The sequence below is a fragment of the Camellia sinensis genome, chromosome 15 (assembly GCF_055761805.1).
Source record: "Camellia sinensis isolate YWXY chromosome 15, ASM5576180v1, whole genome shotgun sequence".
In the NCBI taxonomy this organism is placed as follows: Eukaryota; Viridiplantae; Streptophyta; class Magnoliopsida; order Ericales; family Theaceae; genus Camellia; species Camellia sinensis.
Window position 1 is genome coordinate 130200028 of NC_138975.1, and position 18401 is coordinate 130218428.

Below are 18401 nucleotides of genomic sequence, written 5' to 3' on the forward strand. Positions count from 1 at the left end.
AGAGAGAGGATGAAAACGTGAGAGCTCTGTTTGTTTTTGTGCTTTTGAGGTGTGTGTTTTGTTTGTTGGTTCTTGGATTTATGTCACCCAAGGTATTAATTGGGATAAACATTCATTTAATAAATGATTGTTTACCAGAAACAATCCATCACTTCTATTTATTATCTTATTAATTTGGAGGTTTCTTCAACATTTTCAATTCCATTGGTTTCAAAGTTCCACCTTGGATCATCACCTAATTAGTAGTTCCCTAAATTGCTAATGTGCCCTATGTTTGTTAGGCGGAAGTTGTTGGAAGTACAAATTTTCCACACAAGTCATACATTAGTTAGTTTGGTTTGTGTTTTGATTTTATGTTTTTATATTTAAAAGATACTTGTTGGTGAATGGTTTTTGAAACTATTTTTTAGAAATTTTTTCAGCCAACAATCCACTTTTTTAAGAAATACAAAAAGGTTTATTTTGAAATTTCAAAATTATTTTTTCACACAAATGAAAATAATATGAAAAAATTGATGTTTTCGAGAACACCAAAAACAAAAACACAATCAAATAAGCAAAAATAAGTTTATGTTATAAGAATGTTTGTCTTATCCTCTTAGTTGTTTGAAGTTATACTTGATTGGTTATTTTTTGCTTATGTTTTAGATTTTGACTCTCTTTAATTAAAATTTTAAAACCGAGGGCTATAGCTATCACCGCATTATAGCTTTAAATTTTTTCTCAATCATTTTTTAATTTAAAATAAAAATTTATTAATGACGATCTTTTACAATTTGAAATAGAAAAAAATTCACCGGGCTACCCCCACCAATTACTATATGTATGCCATGAATCAAATCAATCACTCACTATAAAGTCTTCTTCTTTTTTTTTTTGATCGGCAAATGTTAGTTGTTAGTTGTTAGATTAGCACTTATGAGAGAAGATCTCCCCATTCTTGGCAAAGCACCTAAATGCTTACATTCCTTTAATTCAACTCCCCTAATGAGAATTGAACCCATGACCTCCTTGGAATTAAGTCCTAAGAAAGGTATGAAGCCTTCTTCCTTGTATGGCTGGAGGATTTGAATTTTTATGTTTTCTTTGTTCTACTCACTCGATTTGTGAGAGTTCTCTATCTTAAACCTTACTCAACAAACAACAATATATATCAGATTGTTGTACAATATTCTCATGAAGATAAGGTTATACAAACATGTCTTTCATTATGCGATTAAGGGGTATCGTTTGTTCCTCGGGTTTATATTCTCAAAACGGGCCCAAAGAACCCTACTTAGGAAATGATTTCTAGTCATCAAAATAAAAAATAGGAACAAGTTTTGCACATAAAAACTTCATCTTGAATCTCAAGTAATGATGAAAGAAAAGCCACTAGGTCAATTTAGAGAAATTTGAATAAAGCATTTATATATATATATATATATATAGCACTACTTATATATTAAAGTTTTGTTTGACATTGGTTATGGTAGTCAATTTTTTCGTGTTGAGACTTTTTTAACTTGACTTTTTTAGTTTTGTTTGGTTTTTATTTTTAGACTTTTTTGATTTTTGTGAGAAAAAATATATAATGATTATAATTTAGATGTGATATTTTTTCTTATTAACTTATATAGTTTATTTTATCTTTTTATATTTTTTTTTGTTTTTAGTTCCAAAATGAAAACCAATTGAGGACTAAATTCTCAAATTATTTTTTCTTCTTCTGTTGTCTTACCTACTAGCTTTATCTAATGGTAGCTTTATCTAATGCATCAAACACAAGTACAAGAGGACACATCACACTATTTTAACATGTTGTGTATGTAATTATCTCTACCAAACCCTACTTATTGATAAGCATTTACCACTATTGTTTCGATGGTTACACAATTGTTGCCTTTATACCAACATAAGCTAGTGATTGTTGCTAATATTTGAATCTTTACCCATTTATAGATTTGTTGGGCAAATTACACTAACTGTCCATATAATTTGGAACTTATATCATTTTAATCCTTGACTTTTTAATTGTAGCATATTTGATCATAAATTTTAAATCTTGTTTTAAAAAATGACAATTGAAGATACCATTGCTCAATTTTAAGGAAAAAATTGTTAATTTGATAAAATATAAACGAATTTGACAAAAATAAATATCAAAAAAATATTTTTTAATTTTTAAAAATTATTTCTACCTACCAAAGATAAAATTATGTAAAATTGATAAATCTTTAACACATTTATTTATTTTACTAAATTAATTTTTATTATATGTTTGGATGCTGATGGATAGTTGTTAGGCTTTTAATGTATAATTGATTAAAAATTAATTTTGTAAAATAAATAAATAAATGTATAGAAGATTTATCAATTTTACATAATTTTATCTTTGGTGAGTAGAAATAATTTTTAAAAATTCAAAAATATCTTTTTGACATTTATTTTTATCAAATTAGTTTATATTTTATTAAATTAACAATTTTGCCCTTGAAATTGATCAATAGTATCTTCAATTGTCCTTATTTAGAACAAGATTCAAAATTCATGGTCAAATGTGTCACAATTGAAAAGACAGGGATTAAAGTGACACGAGCCCCAATTATAAAGACTGTTAGTATAATTCACCAAATTCAGTTGTTTACCTATAAAAATTAATCAACTTGCATTGTATATTCCCCGTCATTATTTTATAGGTTTAGAAAAAATACAATTCACTAGGTTTGTTTCTAGTTTTTTAAAAATACTTTTTAGAAAATTCTACTTTCTTATTTTTCATATTTTTTTATTTTTACTAAAATTTTCTAATATTTTAAGATTTTTTTAATTTTTAGACACACCTAACATAAATACACTTAAAATGTATAATTTTTGTGAAAAAAAATCTTTAAAAAATTCACTAAATACCAAAAATTAAAAAAATACGAAAATTCAGTATACTTTTCGTATTTTTGTATATTTATTAATTTTTTAAAATATTTTTTCATAAATATTTTACTTTTTAGATACATTTAAGTAAAGTACATCTAAAAAAGTAAAAAAAAATACTTAAAATTTTAAAAATATTCACTAAAAACAAAAAACTCAATTTTCAAAAAACTGAAACTAAGCACATTGATTAGTGTTTGGCATAATTTCACTAACAACATTTATTAAGGTTAAAATGTCCAAAACTAATGCAAAAGTTGTATATACACATAAATAATATATTTTTATATATTTTAGTGTAAAAACAATGAAAGTATTATTTTTTTCATCATTGTGACTAACGAACGACCGATGAAAAAATAAATAAAATGTTAGATATATTAAATTTTAAAATAATATATTGTAATTATATTAAACTTATTCCAAACCTCAAGAGAGACGTTGGTGTAATTTACCCTTATTTTATATAATCATTTGATTACAATTTCATATTGCAAAACCAGCCAAGCTAGCTATTTCCCATTCCCATGGATACCAAAGAGAGCTCCCAATCACAAGAAGTTCTATTTCAATCCCAAAACCCATGTACCAATCATCCCTCAATGGCTCATGAATCTCAAAACTTCCAAGAAAATGGAGAGAGAAAAATCCTAAATCTTCAAAAAAGAGGTAACAACCATGAGAGAAGGTTCCTTGGAGTGAGACAAAGGCCCTCTGGGAGATGGGTAGCTGAAATCAAAGACTCCTCACAGAAGCTAAGGCTATGGTTGGGGACTTTTGATAGGGCAGAAGAAGCCGCCATGGCTTACGACAGTGCTGCTCGCCTTCTCCGAGGAAGAAATGCAAAGACAAACTTCACATACCATGGAATCATGACTACCCATGAAGAGAATTGCAACTTATTGGGAAAGAATCCAAGGCTGTATCAGCTTCTTCAACATGCCATCATGAAGAACATTTCAAAGCCCTCATCTTTTACCAACAAGTCTGTGGATAGTCCAATATTATGGAGAGGTGATCATAATAGAGGTGGTGGTGTAGAAGATGGTTCAATCAATTTTGATACACTTGTTGAAGAAACCATAGTTTGTTCTTCAAGTTGTGGAGATGGGTTTGGATGTTATGGGTCTCAATCTCAAGACAAAGATAAGATTTGTAGTCTCTCACTCGGTAGTTCTAGGGTTTATTCGTCTGTAATTGTAGCTCCTTCTTTTGGTCAAGGATCCTGTGTCTCCAAATCTCTCAGTTCTCCTGTCTTCAGACACTCATAGCCATTAGATTACTGAAAATTTCAAAGAACAATAATCCGAAAACGTGATCTAATGGATGCAGATGTTTTGAGACAAAGGAACAAAAAGATTTGAGACGATAGCATTTTGTACCCTATCTTTTAGTGTAACTAGGAGTCAAGGTGAAAAAGAAGAAGTGGTGTGAAGAGGCTCAACAACTTGATTGATTCTCTTTTCAAGTATGGTTTAGTGTGAGAGAACAATTAGTTTACCTTGTAAAAAATGCTTTCTTTTCTTTTTCTTTTTCTTTTTCTTTTTCTTTTGTTTTTATAGATATATTAACCCCATGTAGCTCAAGAAATTTCTTTCTTCTCAGCTTCTAATATCACCTATGGTGAAGTGCATAGATTTTACTTGGGTTGTCATAAAACATTTGAAAATATATATTGTTTTCCTTTTTTATCTTTGTAAAATAATTTTCAAAAATTCAAAAAAATATTTCCAAAAAAGAGTTATTTTTAGAAGAAGAAAAAAAATCAAAAAAACAGTTGGCAAAACAAGATGTTAGTGTGTGTTAGAAAATAAAAACAGAAAACAAAAACAAAAACAAATAGTTGAGCTCTCAAATTCCTCATTTGTTGTTTTGTGTATAGCCTTCATGGTAATTGTTTTCATTTTTTTATTATTATTGATATTGATTACTGATAAGCTACAACCTAAAATACAAATAAGAAATTATGAAAACCAGTAGTAAATTTGGACATTATTGGACACATCTTAAATCTGATAGTTGGATATATATGATTAATTTAAAATTTTAGTTACCAGACAACTGTGCATACCCATATGCTTTGTCATTGGAATCTTGACTTGTCTCTACTTAGTTGCAAAACAACACTCAAATAATTTAAGAAAATGGCTTATGATGCATTATTACTAGCTTATTAGCTAAGCATTTTTTGTTCTTTCTAGTGCGATATTTGGCTTATATTTTAAATAATAAATAAATTACCGGACTGGATTTGGATCTCCAGGCTGTGCCAAAATTAGTCCAAACTCAGTTTACTGTATATTGAAATAATGACATTTTGGTTAGCAATAGTATAATAATCATCAAGATTTGATAGCTCTTATTTTAGGATAAATTACATGTACCTCCTTGAGATTTGTGACAATTAGGAACTTTTCATATGGTTTCAATAATTACACTAACCTCCCTTATTTATGAAAATATTATCAAGATTTCCTCAATCTATTCGTACAAACGGTGTTAATTGGGTGTGAAAATGTCCATATTATCCTTTGATTTGCATATGAAAAGACGCAAATATCCGTAAATCAACTTATTTATTATCAACATGGGTAAATTACACTTACCTCCCATAAGGTTTTGCATATACATTATCAAAGACCCACATATTTTAGCATTATTCAATAAAATTCTTAAATTCCATGCAATATAAAATAAAAATTTTAAATTGTTAAGACATTATTAAAACATTTAATGGGAAAAAAATTAATTTTCATTGATAAAATACTTAAAAATAAACCATCTCTTTAAAATTAATGTTTGATAATATCCTAATAATTTAATATAATACGTATTCCATATACATAAACAACGTAAAATTTATCATTTTAATTAATACATTTCTTATTGGAATTTTTTTTTAAATTGAAACAAATGAATTTTTTTTTCTTACAATTTGCAATACTTATTTATTCATATGTAAGAAAAATATATATATTATTTTGTCTTTTCTCAATCATATATTATACTCAAATTTTAATTTTTATCTTTGAGTCATTAAACTTCTAATTGATGCATATTAAAAAAACACAGGTTAATATTTTTTACATGATTACAAAATTTAAAAAATATATAGAAATATAAAAAAAAAATCTTACAAAGGTTTTTAACAATTAAACCAAACTCATTCATTATCAACATTAATCTTAACCTTAAATGCACTAAATTTAATTTATCTTAATAAATATATATGAAATTATTATTTATTTTTCATAACTTTTTCAAAATATAAATGTAATTTCTAGACTTTATTTTTTTCCACAACAAGTTTTTGAACTTTTATAAACAAAAAATAAAATAAAAATTCAACTGTTAGTGAAGGTGAGAAATTAATTTTAAGATTTAATTTAATAAAAATATGTTAAATGAGATAAATAAAGATGGAGAAATAGATTTTAAGTATCCTACATAACAAATTAATTGAGTATTTTATTATTCTCAAATAATTTATCCCTCCATTCAGGTAAAGATTAGTTTTAATTTTTGGTGTAAGAAATGATAAATTGTTTGGATTGTTTATTACTCTCAAATGATATCTTGATCCTTCATTCCTATCAACTAATTTTACTTTATTGTGAGGCGATTACATTTTTTTACTTCTATATTTATTTTTTAATTTTTTTTAATCATGTAAAAAATATTAACCTGCGTTTTTTTAAATATGCTTTGACCAGAAATTTAATGACTCAAAATTAAAATTTAAGAATAATATATGATTGAAAAAGATAAAATAATAATTTTTTTACATATGAATAAATAAGTAATGTAAATTCTCGAGAAAAAAATAAATTCATTTATTTCGACTTTGAAAAAAATTTCAAATAATAAATGCATTACTTAAAACGATAAATTTTACGTTATTTATAAAGTGTGGAATGAGTTTTATATTAAATTATTAGGATGTTATCTAACATTAATTTTGGAGAGATTATTTATTTTTAAGTATTTTATCAATGAAAATTATTTTTTTTTCCATTAAATGATTTAATAATGTCTTAAAATTTTAAGGGTTTTATTTAATATTGCATAAAATTTAAGAATTTTATTAAATAATGCTAAAATCTGTATGAGTCTTTGATAATATATATGCAAAACTTTAGGAGAGGTAAGTGAAATTTCTCATTTAAATAGATAAGGTAACTAATCATCAATTTCGTCATTTTTAGTATTATAACCTATGATATTAGCATGACATCAGCAATATCTTAAATATCTTGATAATAGTTTTAAAAGTATGAGAGGTTAGTGTAATTATTAAAACAACAAAAAAGATTTTTGTAATTATCAAAAATCTCAGGGGAGGTAACCATAATTTACCCCTTATTTTTTCATCGGCCCAAGTTTTTTTTTTTGGTCTCCCAGGGTATCCTCCGCCGACCGCGGAGACTAATCCCTTCGCTGATTGTAGGCACTTCGAAGGGTGGAACAGCTGGCCCAGAGATTTAAGGATGCTCCATGCCCAAGGCGGGAATCGAACCCCCGACACTTGGTTAAGGGAGGAGGAGTCCTTACCACTCCACCACACCCCCTAGGTTTCATCGGCCCAAGTTACCTGTTGGGTCATGCAAGATTCAAGTTCACTCCAGTTAATTTTCACTTCATTTGGCACTAGTATATGAGGTAACTTCTTCTTGATTTATTTTTGTTTTTAATAATTTATTTTAAAAATTATATTAAATTATTGTACTTAAATCAGATGACCTTATAACTTTAAAAAAATAAAAATAAAAATTATGTGAGAGTAGTGACTAGTGTTATAAGCTGCTAAGCAGCCGAAAATTTGCCACACAGAAGTTAGTTGTTGGACTTGCAATTTCAATCAACAAACAAATTTTCACTAAAAAAATAAATAAAGTCATTTTTTAATTCGAAAAGCCTACTAAATTAGTTTGTTTTTGTAATTAATTTTTTATTTATAGGATCATCTAATTTAGACAGATATTTTCGCAAATTTGAAGAAAAAAATAAAAAACAGAACTTGAAAAAACAAAGATAATGCAATTTATCAATAGGGAAACCAACAATCATTGAGAGGTGGGAGAAATATTACCACAATGTGAAAAATTTTGTGGGGTGCAACTTTTGTTGTGTTTTTTTTTTTTATATGGAAAAGAGTAACACCACTACATTTTTGTAAATACTTTTTAGGAGGAAAAAAAAATTAGGATTTAAGTTTTGTAACAAAATAAATTTTAAATTTTATCAATTTTAACACTAATCCTTTTATTTATTTCAATTTAAACTATCTGTCTATTTTCGTTATACAAAATTAACAAAAAAAAATAATATTTTAATCATTACACTCAATGTAAATGTACGAAAAATGTTTAAAATGTCATTTTTTTATACAGTTTAATGATTAGAATACTTTTTATTCATCATTATTATTTGATGAAAATAAATAAATAGTTTAAATTAAAAATAAATCAAAATATTAAGATTTAAATTAACAAACTTAAAAATTCGAAATTTATTTTGTTACAAAGTTTAAACCCTATATTTTTTTGTTTTTTATTTTGTAACTTTCTCTACTTTTTATCAAATAAACTGATTTGTAATCTCCCTTCTAATAAAGTCGAGGATTGAATGATTAATGAATTGTCATACAATAATTTTTGAATAATTGAATAATGCTTGGGATTCCCTTTGGGGGTCACCCCCTCACCCCCTTTGCCACGTGGCGGGTGGTGATTGAAGGAGCAGGAAAAAAAAGAAAAAGAAAAAGAAAAAGTAACCAATGAGAGAGAGAAGAGGTCAAAAGAGATGGGGGAAAAGGAGGATGAATCATTATTCATAATTTTTTCATTGTGTCCTTCTCAGAAATGGTTTTGGCAGGATTCCACAGAACAATGTACATACATGAATAGAACAATTTACAGTACATGTTTGGCCAAAGAAGTTGATATATGTCTATTCAATGGATGAAATAAATTTGTTTGGAAAATGCTATATAAGTCTTAAATTTTTTACCAAATAAATTATCAAATATCTCACATGACATCTACAAAATTACAAACTCACGCCCATGTAAAATATTTGATAATTTATTTAGTAAAAAATTTAATATCTTTAAGATTACCCAATTTATTAAGCTCACTCATCCATCTATATCATCAGTTATAAATATACCATTACTATCCCATGTCACATTAGGAGAAAAAAAAAACAAACTAAGACCAAAACATTATAGGGTGAAATCCACTGTCAACTTATTAGAATTGACTTTAAAATTCAAGAATTAGAGTTTCAAAACAATTTTCTTGTTATATCTAATCAATACTCGCATATTTATATATTAGCATATATAGACTACTCGTAGGAATTTTATATATTTTATTAATATTTTTATTAACATTTCTCTACCTGATAAGATTGCATTAGTGATAAGTTTGGGTGCACATTCATGATGCCCCAATCCAATCACATGAATCACCATCACATTTATATCAATGCTGTCATTATTGTCATTTTCCTCATTACCATAGCATTATTGGGACACAAAATTATTCACCAGCTAATAATTTTACTACTTTTTATTTTTTGTCTTTAGTGGGTTTAAGAAGAATTGTGTCAATTTTTTAGATCTATCTAGATTAAATATTTCTGAATTTTTTAAACAAAATAAAAATTAACTCACTAAAGAAAAAAATAAACGAAATTTTATCCAACAAAAAAAGTCTATTAATTTGATTAGTTTTTTTTTTTTCTTTTCTACAATTTCTTTAAAAATTGTCCATTTTTTTTTTAAAAAAAAAATTATCAAGATTGCCTAATCTAGAAGACCTAAAAAATAACATATTTCAACTCAAAATTAAAAACCAAAATAACTTAGAAAATAAATTGCTTATCTCATTGCCTACATTATACTCCAGGCAAATAATGAATCACAAAATGTACTAACTAGTTATTTTGTCTCTCAATCACTCAATATAGATAAAGTAACATTGCATGAATAATTCCACCACATAATTACTTTGAAATTAATAAATAATTTTCTGATGTGGATGGGATTCTATATTTATTTTGAGATTTTTGAAAGATTTAGACCTAATAATTATTTGATATACATAACATGAGAGAATATTTACACTAGATAGTGGGGGCAACAGCTCAAACAACCTTGAGCCAAAAATAAAAAACAAACTAGAAGTCTAGAAGTCCAATGATTAATTCTTGTAAGGAAGAGGCCATATATGGTGAAATGATGAAAAGAAAATGGGAATCTTCAATAAGAGAAAGGGAAGGAAGCAACAGTGAAAGAACCCAAGGGAGAAAATTTCAATAACTTGTTTGGCTGCCTAGAAAATTTTCACAATGGAATTCTCACAGCCTTTGTGGTTGAATGGCCAGTGTAAGGGATTGTTTGAGATATTCTAAATAAGTACATTTTTTGACTTTTTATAAAATATGAGTTGGGTTTGAAGTGATGTGGTAAAAAAGTAATGTGACTTAAATAAGATGATGTGACTTAAATAAGATAGTGACTTTTTGACTTTTTCAAAGGATGCCTAAGATTTCATTTTTCAGATTTTTTCCAATTGCTTTTTCCAGGTGATGTAACTTTCATAAAGGACAATTTCCACATTATAGTTGGTGTTCATATGGAAGATTACATAATCATTTATGCTCTACTCAAATATGGTTTTGGAGTATAGTATTTAATACCAGATTCCTAGAATTCACATCAAATAGCAAATTATCTTGACAATTTGGCACTTCAATTCTGTCCAATGTTTTTTTAAGGATACCAGACAAGAGTGAATGGTAGCGTTTTTTTGGGAAGTCAATAAAAAATCAGCTTTAAACTTTTTACTCATTTCAGGTCACATTACTTCTCATATTTTTTATTCACAAAAAGATAAAATATACTAAAAAAAGTCAAAAAACTAATTTTTATCAACTTTCCAAAACACCCCTCTATACCACTAGCTACCCACCCACCGTTTACCTGTTCTCCTTCCCCACATCCGTATGAATAAAATATATAAATTGTATTTTTAAATTCAGAAAACAGATGATGAAAGCATGCTTTCCCAGTTGGGTAGGGTATCCACTATCTCAAATTTCTAAAATTGCAACTAGCAATTATTTAATATTGTTAGTGATATCATCCTAATAGCATCTAATATCACACATTTATATAAAATTTATAATTATTCATTCAAAAATATGAGTGGTGAAACTTACTAAACTAATGAAAAATTATTTATAAATAGAATTTCTACAAAAAAAAAAAACAAATTCATATAGAATGATGTGACAATAACTCACTCGTAATTATGAAACATAATAGTGGGTGCTTTGGTTAGAAATGCAAGGATCACAAAAAAATCATATAATTTTACACAATTTATGTATAAAAATTCTATTTGTATAGTATTACCTTAAACTAATACAAGGCTAACAAATAAAATGATTACACAAATTGTTGTTAAAAAAAAAAAAAAGGCATATTAATTATCCTAGGATTGTTGAAACTTTATACCATATTAAATTCATTGGCCCTCTCTCAAGTGATGACAATGTCACAACAGATAGGGAATCATAGAAGGGGATAGAAAATTGGATCAAAAACTAAGACTAATGATCCAAAGCCTACAGTTTCATTTGGGGATATGCTTTTTCCCTCATTGGAGGAGAACAAAAGGGAAAAAAAAAACACTTTTGACCATCTGCTCAAGAAAGTGACACATAATTTCTAACGAATTTGATTCCCCCATGCTTTTCATCTGGATTCTGTAGTTTTGAAACCAATAGCAGTTTAGGAAAATTTAAATACAACCCATGAAGAAACACCCTTGTTTTGTGTTACAATCTCAAATTTGTAAGGACTATGCCAAAGGAAAAGAAAAATGACAAAACATATAATTTAGAGTATTAATATAACTAAAAAGTTATTAAGAAAAGTCAAACAATATACGTTTTTTTGTAAAAAAAAAAAAAAAATTAAGAAAAAAAAAAATTCCCAAACACTTTTTACCTCATATTTCGGTTAAAATTTATTTGCCCAGCTCCCAAACAAATCCTTTGTGTCCATTACCATTCACCCCACTTCATTTCTCTATAAGCAAAACAACAAATGACTTTTTAATGATTTATGATTAAGGTTGAGGTGACATCGCTATTTTATTAGTTTCTTTTCTTTTTTGCTTATTTTGAATTTAAATAAAATTATTACTAAAAAAATTGATATGTTAAGCAAATGTTAAAAAATTGGAAAATTTCAAAGTTCAACGTGCATTCTTTATTATTAATTTTTTTTTTTTTAAGTTTTTAGAAAATTTTAGACTAGAATGACTCTTCTTTTTTAAAAAAAATTAAGTAAAATTTTAAAGATTTCACTAAAAACTATATATAAATATAATTCTTTAGTATTTGCTACACAAAGTTTAATCTTGTTAAAATAAAAAATTAAAAAAAAAATCACAATTGTCCACCACAAAAGCCGTAACCAAATGATTTTTTTTTTTTTTTTGTGCTCAAATAGACAAAAAGTAATTGAAAAAGACAAAACCACACAGTTCCTAAGTTAGTGCTCATTTGGTTATCATCCTAAGCTAAAAAATTACAAAAGGACAAAAAAAATCAAAAAATCACAAAAGGGCAAAAATCACAGAAGGACAAAAAAAATTTACAATTCCAAAAGTTCAAAAATTCAAACAATCAAAAAAATCTCAAGCTAAAATAGTCAAAAAAAAAAAAAAAACACAAAAAATCAATTAAAAAAATTATTGCCAAACCACCCCTAGGAAAGGCAGAAAGATAACATGAATAATTATCTACCTCAAGAACCATGATCACAATTTCTGAATGCTCGTACCAATGCTAGAAGATAACATTTTTAACCCATGTCCTCTTGATTAGTACTACTCCCACTAATGCTAAAAGATAACATTTTAATCTACATATACCCCTTCTTTTTTCGGTAGGTGAGTTTGGGTAGATTCATTACTCATAAATATTTGAGTTAATAACCCAACTATAATGAAACATTACTTATTAGAGAATACAAAAACTTTCTTACATGGACAACACAATAAAATGAATTATATATTAGTATGACATAATATTCATTCTACTTTGCCGAAAATTTATACACAATTGAGATTAGAATAAAAACATAATCAGAAATGCCTCTTTAAATAATTGATTTCCTCCATATAAAATAGGCATCAAAATTAAAATTCCCCCCAAGTTCGACAACCATTTACTTTATTGAATTTAAAGGGAAAAAGGAAAGACGAAAAGAATAAAAAAACAAGGCAGCACTTGTGTATCACATCCTTAAACTGTGACAGATACCATGAAAAACAGAACTATCAACTTTCACGGCATGAAATCCCTCTAGAAATTAAAAAGATTATATTATTATTTACATCTTGAATTTGTGAAGTACAAAAAAAATTGAAGAAAAAAATAGAAGAAAGTTTATCTGAAATGTAATTTTTTTTTTTTTTGGTTGGATAAACGAGACAAATAAATAAATAATTGTAAAATTAAAAATAAATATTTTTCTGTTGGTTACATTTTTCTGATTTACTTTTCTGCCTACAAGTAGGAGATCCAAACATAGCGTTACATTGAACTTTATAATATATATATATATATATATATATATGAGGATTGAATGATAATAGAATGACACAGACAGTCAAAGACATTTTGCTGTTTTTTTTTTTTTTTATATAAAAAGAAAACTAGATCTAGGCTCTAGCCCACTAATGTGAGTTGAAAAAAAATTATATATATATATATATATATATGCGCAAGATAAATTCCAAATAAACAAATATCATTTCAAAAGACATTCAATTAGAAGCATCAATTACTTGGTATACATTTCAAGTATGATTGGCAACAACAAAAATAAATAAATAAATAAAAGAAAAAAAGAAAAAAAAAACAAAGCAATTAAAACTGATTACACAGATCATTTCAAAAGACATTCAATTAGACGCATCAATTATTTGTATAAGTTTCAAGAATAGTTGGCCAAAAAAAAAAAAAAAAAGGGAAAAACAAAGCAATTAAAACTAATTACACAGCAACTATCAAAAGACAAACATTATCAAGAACATCCGATAAATACAAAACTAAACACTCACATCCACATAAACACATACATACATACAAATCAAAGATCTTCAGTCAAAAAATCAGCAGTTCCTACAGTCAATAACGATCAACATACATATTTTACCAATTTACTACTCAATTGAAGCTTCACAACTCCAAAGACAAGCGTAGAGAGAGAGGAGAGAGAGAGAGAGGAGAGAGAGAGAGAGAGAGAGAGAGAGGTGTGGTGAACGCTGGATGCAGAGGTTTATCGACCGATTCCTGTAAATTTGGAGAACACAACCAGTTCAGGGAACAGATCGATGAACCGCTGCGTCCAGTGACCTGAACCATCTCAAAACTAACCTATATATATATATATGCACTCTCAACAAACAAAAATGATCAACCACTAGAATCAAAATCAACGAAATCGAATTATAATTAAGCAAACCTTGAATAATTCAAGTGATTAACTAATCTAATCAGTGCGCTAAACAACACAGATCTGAAATTCCACATCTCAAACAAACAAGAGAACCAAACAAACAATCAACAAGAAGCGAATTCAAAGCAAAACTAGTAACAAAACCGTAATGAGCTATATTATATACGTGTACGTATATCATTCTATAGAATCTACCAGATCAGAGATTTTCATGTTTCAATTCAACTGATCTCCTAGAAGATATTTATAAAGACAGTGAGAGTTATGGAGAGAAAAAGAGAGAAGCAAACGAAACTGAAGATTCTGAAAAGTCGCCATTGCCGTAGGAGGTTAGGACTCTCTCTCTCTCTCTCTCTCTCTCTCATCTCCGTGACGCGATATCAATGTTTTGGCGATGAGCTGAGTCACGATGCAGAGAGTTTCTTGTCATATTTCTCACCAATTATATCTTTCATATTTTTTCATCATCTATACTATTATTATTATTATATATTATATATGTGAGTAATAACTTGGTGTTCAAAAATGTAGTAATTTTTCCTTCTATTAAGTGACAAATTTTTTTATTTTAAAATAAAAAATAAAAAATAATTATTCAAAAATGTGAGTAAAATTTGAACTTAAAAACTTATCTATTATAAATTATAAGTTTTATCTCTCTTACTAATTATAATAACCTCTTACTAATCATTATTGATTATACTCCTTCATATTTTTCAATGGGTCTGGCTTCTCTCCAGTTTCAAATTGGACTGGAGAATGCCATTTGGCCCGTGGGAGCTTACGGTAAGTCTTATTTTGATAATTTAAACTGTTTAATATGTATAATTCGTCAAGTATTATATGCTTGTAAAAAATCACGTTGATCGAATATTGTAATTAAATCAATTTTGTATAAAAAAAATAGACAATAAAAAAATAAACGATTGACAAAATATCAATCTGATGAGATAGCTATCGATATTCGATCAATATAATTTTTTACAAATATATAATATTTAACAATTTCTACTCATTAAACAATTTAAATTATCAAAATAAAACTCGTAATAAACCCTCCACAAATCTAACTACATTCTTCAATCCGATATGAAATGAGAGAGAAAGGCACTCCCTTTTCCAATCGCTCAATATTAATTTATTAACCCCATCTCTTTCAATAATCATAACATCGTCAACCGAAACAATGGTGGTGTTTGGTGTAGCTGTTAAAACAGATTATAGATTATAGCTTAACAGATTATAGATTATGACTTTAATCAGAAGCGGTTAATCTGTTTGGTATAGCTGTTGGATTATAGATTTAAGTTGCTGAGTAGTGTTTGTTAAATAAGCTGTGAAGTAGCTTTTTCAATTAATTTTTATTTTTTATTATTCACTATTTGTCTACATTTTTCATAAAAAATAATAATAATATTTAATAGTCCATTTGAGTCTTTTTCTATTTTTAAAAAAATAAAAAATAAAAAAATCTAAGAGTATAACCGTGAATTGACATATCCACAGCAGAAGCTGATAATCAGAAGCAAGGGGTGAGCAGCTTCTCAGAATCAGCTTTTTTGACTTAAAATAAGTTGTTAGAATCAGAAGCGGTTTGAAATAAGTTTAACCAAACAGTCCAAAATAACTTTTTAAAAGCCAAAAATCATAAATTGGCTTAAAAAAGCGGCACCAAACACCCCCAATAACTTCCGGTAGTGGTGACCCCTGGGGGTGCAATATGTAAGGTAGGGGCTGCTTGATATTTTGCCACGTGTTAAATTATAATTACAATAATACCCCTGGTGTTGTCGGTAGTGTTGACGGACAAGCATGTTGTGTTTGGCTAAAATGATAATGATAATTTATAAACACACCATTTGATATTTATTTAAAATATAAAAAGTAAATTATAAATATACTCTATAACATTTTTTTAAATATTATTTATTTTTTTGTAATTCTAAAAATTATATTTCACCTCTTAAATTTCTATAAATTTATAATAAATGATCTATTTTATTAATAAATTATTAAATTTATTAACATATTTTAATAATATCATAAATATTTTTTAATTAGTAATTTAGATAATTTTATCATTGTATAAAAGAATAATTAAGAATTTTATTTTTTAATTAATTCTTTCAAATAAAAAATTCTAATAATGAAGTAATCATAATTTTTCAAACAATAGGAACCTAAGAAGCAATCTATATTTTTAACAATGAGGTATTTATAATTTAGGTGTTGTTTAGGATTGCATTTTAGGCCTTGTTTGGAAATAGACTATTTTAGTAATTTTTTAATTTTTTGACTAAAATATGATGTAAAAAAATTAATATATTTAGAATGAATTTTTGATTTTTTACAAAGCCTCTGTTTGGCAAGATGGTTTTCAGATTTTTTTGGCTATTTTAGCCACAAAAAACAAAATAGGCTATTTTAGCCATAATAAACAAAACATCACATCCAACCTATAATCATTACATTCTTCTCTCACAAAAAAAGTCAAAAAAGCCAAAAAGTCAAAAAGCCCTTCCCAAACCAAGCTTTTTAGCCCAGGCTAAAATAGCCAAAAAAGTCAAAAAGTCAAAAAGTCAACCTACTTCCCAAACCAAGCCAAAAAGATGTGTAAAAAGTAGAAAGGAAATAAAATTTTTGACTTTTTAGTATATATTATAGGTTTTTTGGTTTTTTTAATAACTTTTTTACTTTTAGGCTAAAGTTGTTGCATGCCAAACGAGGACTTAGTGTACTTTTTAATTTTTACGAAAATATATGTAATAAAAGAGAGAGATGATATAACCCAAATAAATACACTTATCAAATAAGTGCACTTATCATTCCCAAACAAAGCCTTAATCGAAGTATGAATTATCCTATATAGTTTTGAATATTATTTTTCATCCTTTCAAATTTCTAATCAAATAACAAATGATTTCTTTTATTAGTAATAAATTATTAAGTCAATTAATAATTTTCAATGATATTAAGAATATATTTCAATTAACGATTTTGATAATTTTATTATTGTATAAGAGATTAGTTAAAATTTTAATTTTTTTGTTAATTCTATTAAATAAAATATTATAACAAGGGATATGTATAATTTTTAGGACCACAGTTAGCAATATCTATCTTATACTCCTTTCGTTTAAAATATTATCTCTTTTGGGGAATCTAATTTTTTTTACTAGTACAATTATTACTCTTCAATAATATTAACTTTCCAAACCTTTGATCTAGTAGTACAATTATTACACTTTAAAAATATTAATATTAATGTCAATGAATTTGAAAGAAATGCAAAATAAGAAATTCATATTATTTTCGATGGTGCTACATGCACCAATTATTATGCTAATTAGTGTACCAACAGTAGTTATAACTTTATTATCGATCCCGCTCATTATACAAATTATAAATATCAAAAACTCTTTAAATTATGTCACATCATCAATTGGTACACTAGTTAATATACTAATTAGTGCATATAGCATTATTTTATTATTTTAGTTCTTAATTTTAAAAAAATGACTAATATTCTGGGATAATAAAAAATAGAATAAGAGCCTAATATTTTAAGACGGATAGAATATCTATTTATATTATTATTAAGGAGTCTTTTGAGAATACACTAAAAAAGTTAATTTTTTTTTATTCTTTAATTTTTTTAAGCCAAAAAAATCGGCTTTTTTAACCCAAAAAAAAAAAAAAGTCAATTTTTTTTGCCAAAAAGTTAACCTTTAACAACTTTTCAAAACACTCTTCAGCGAATGCTTTAGTGACCAATCCTTCGTGTCATGCTACGTGACAGTTTTTTGGAAAATGCATGAGACCCCAGTGGGGTACTGGGGGTCTCTCCTGATTGGTCCAAAATAATTTTTTTTTTTTTTTTTTTTTTTTTGATTTTCCTTCCATTGCCAGCCCCCCACGTGGAGGTGGGGGTGCTGGGGGCCCTTCCCTG

At 26.9% G+C, this 18401-nt stretch overlaps 1 protein-coding gene across 1 annotated transcript; it reads left to right on the forward strand.

Annotated features, from left to right (window-relative positions):
* Positions 1-3389: 3389 nt before the first annotated feature.
* LOC114305866 (uncharacterized) lies at positions 3390-4552 on the forward strand. The gene has a single exon (XM_028251003.2). It carries the CDS (start codon positions 3438-3440, stop codon positions 4179-4181), a length of 744 nt encoding a protein of 247 aa, XP_028106804.2. The 5' UTR covers positions 3390-3437; the 3' UTR covers positions 4182-4552.
* Positions 4553-18401: the final 13849 nt, after the last annotated feature.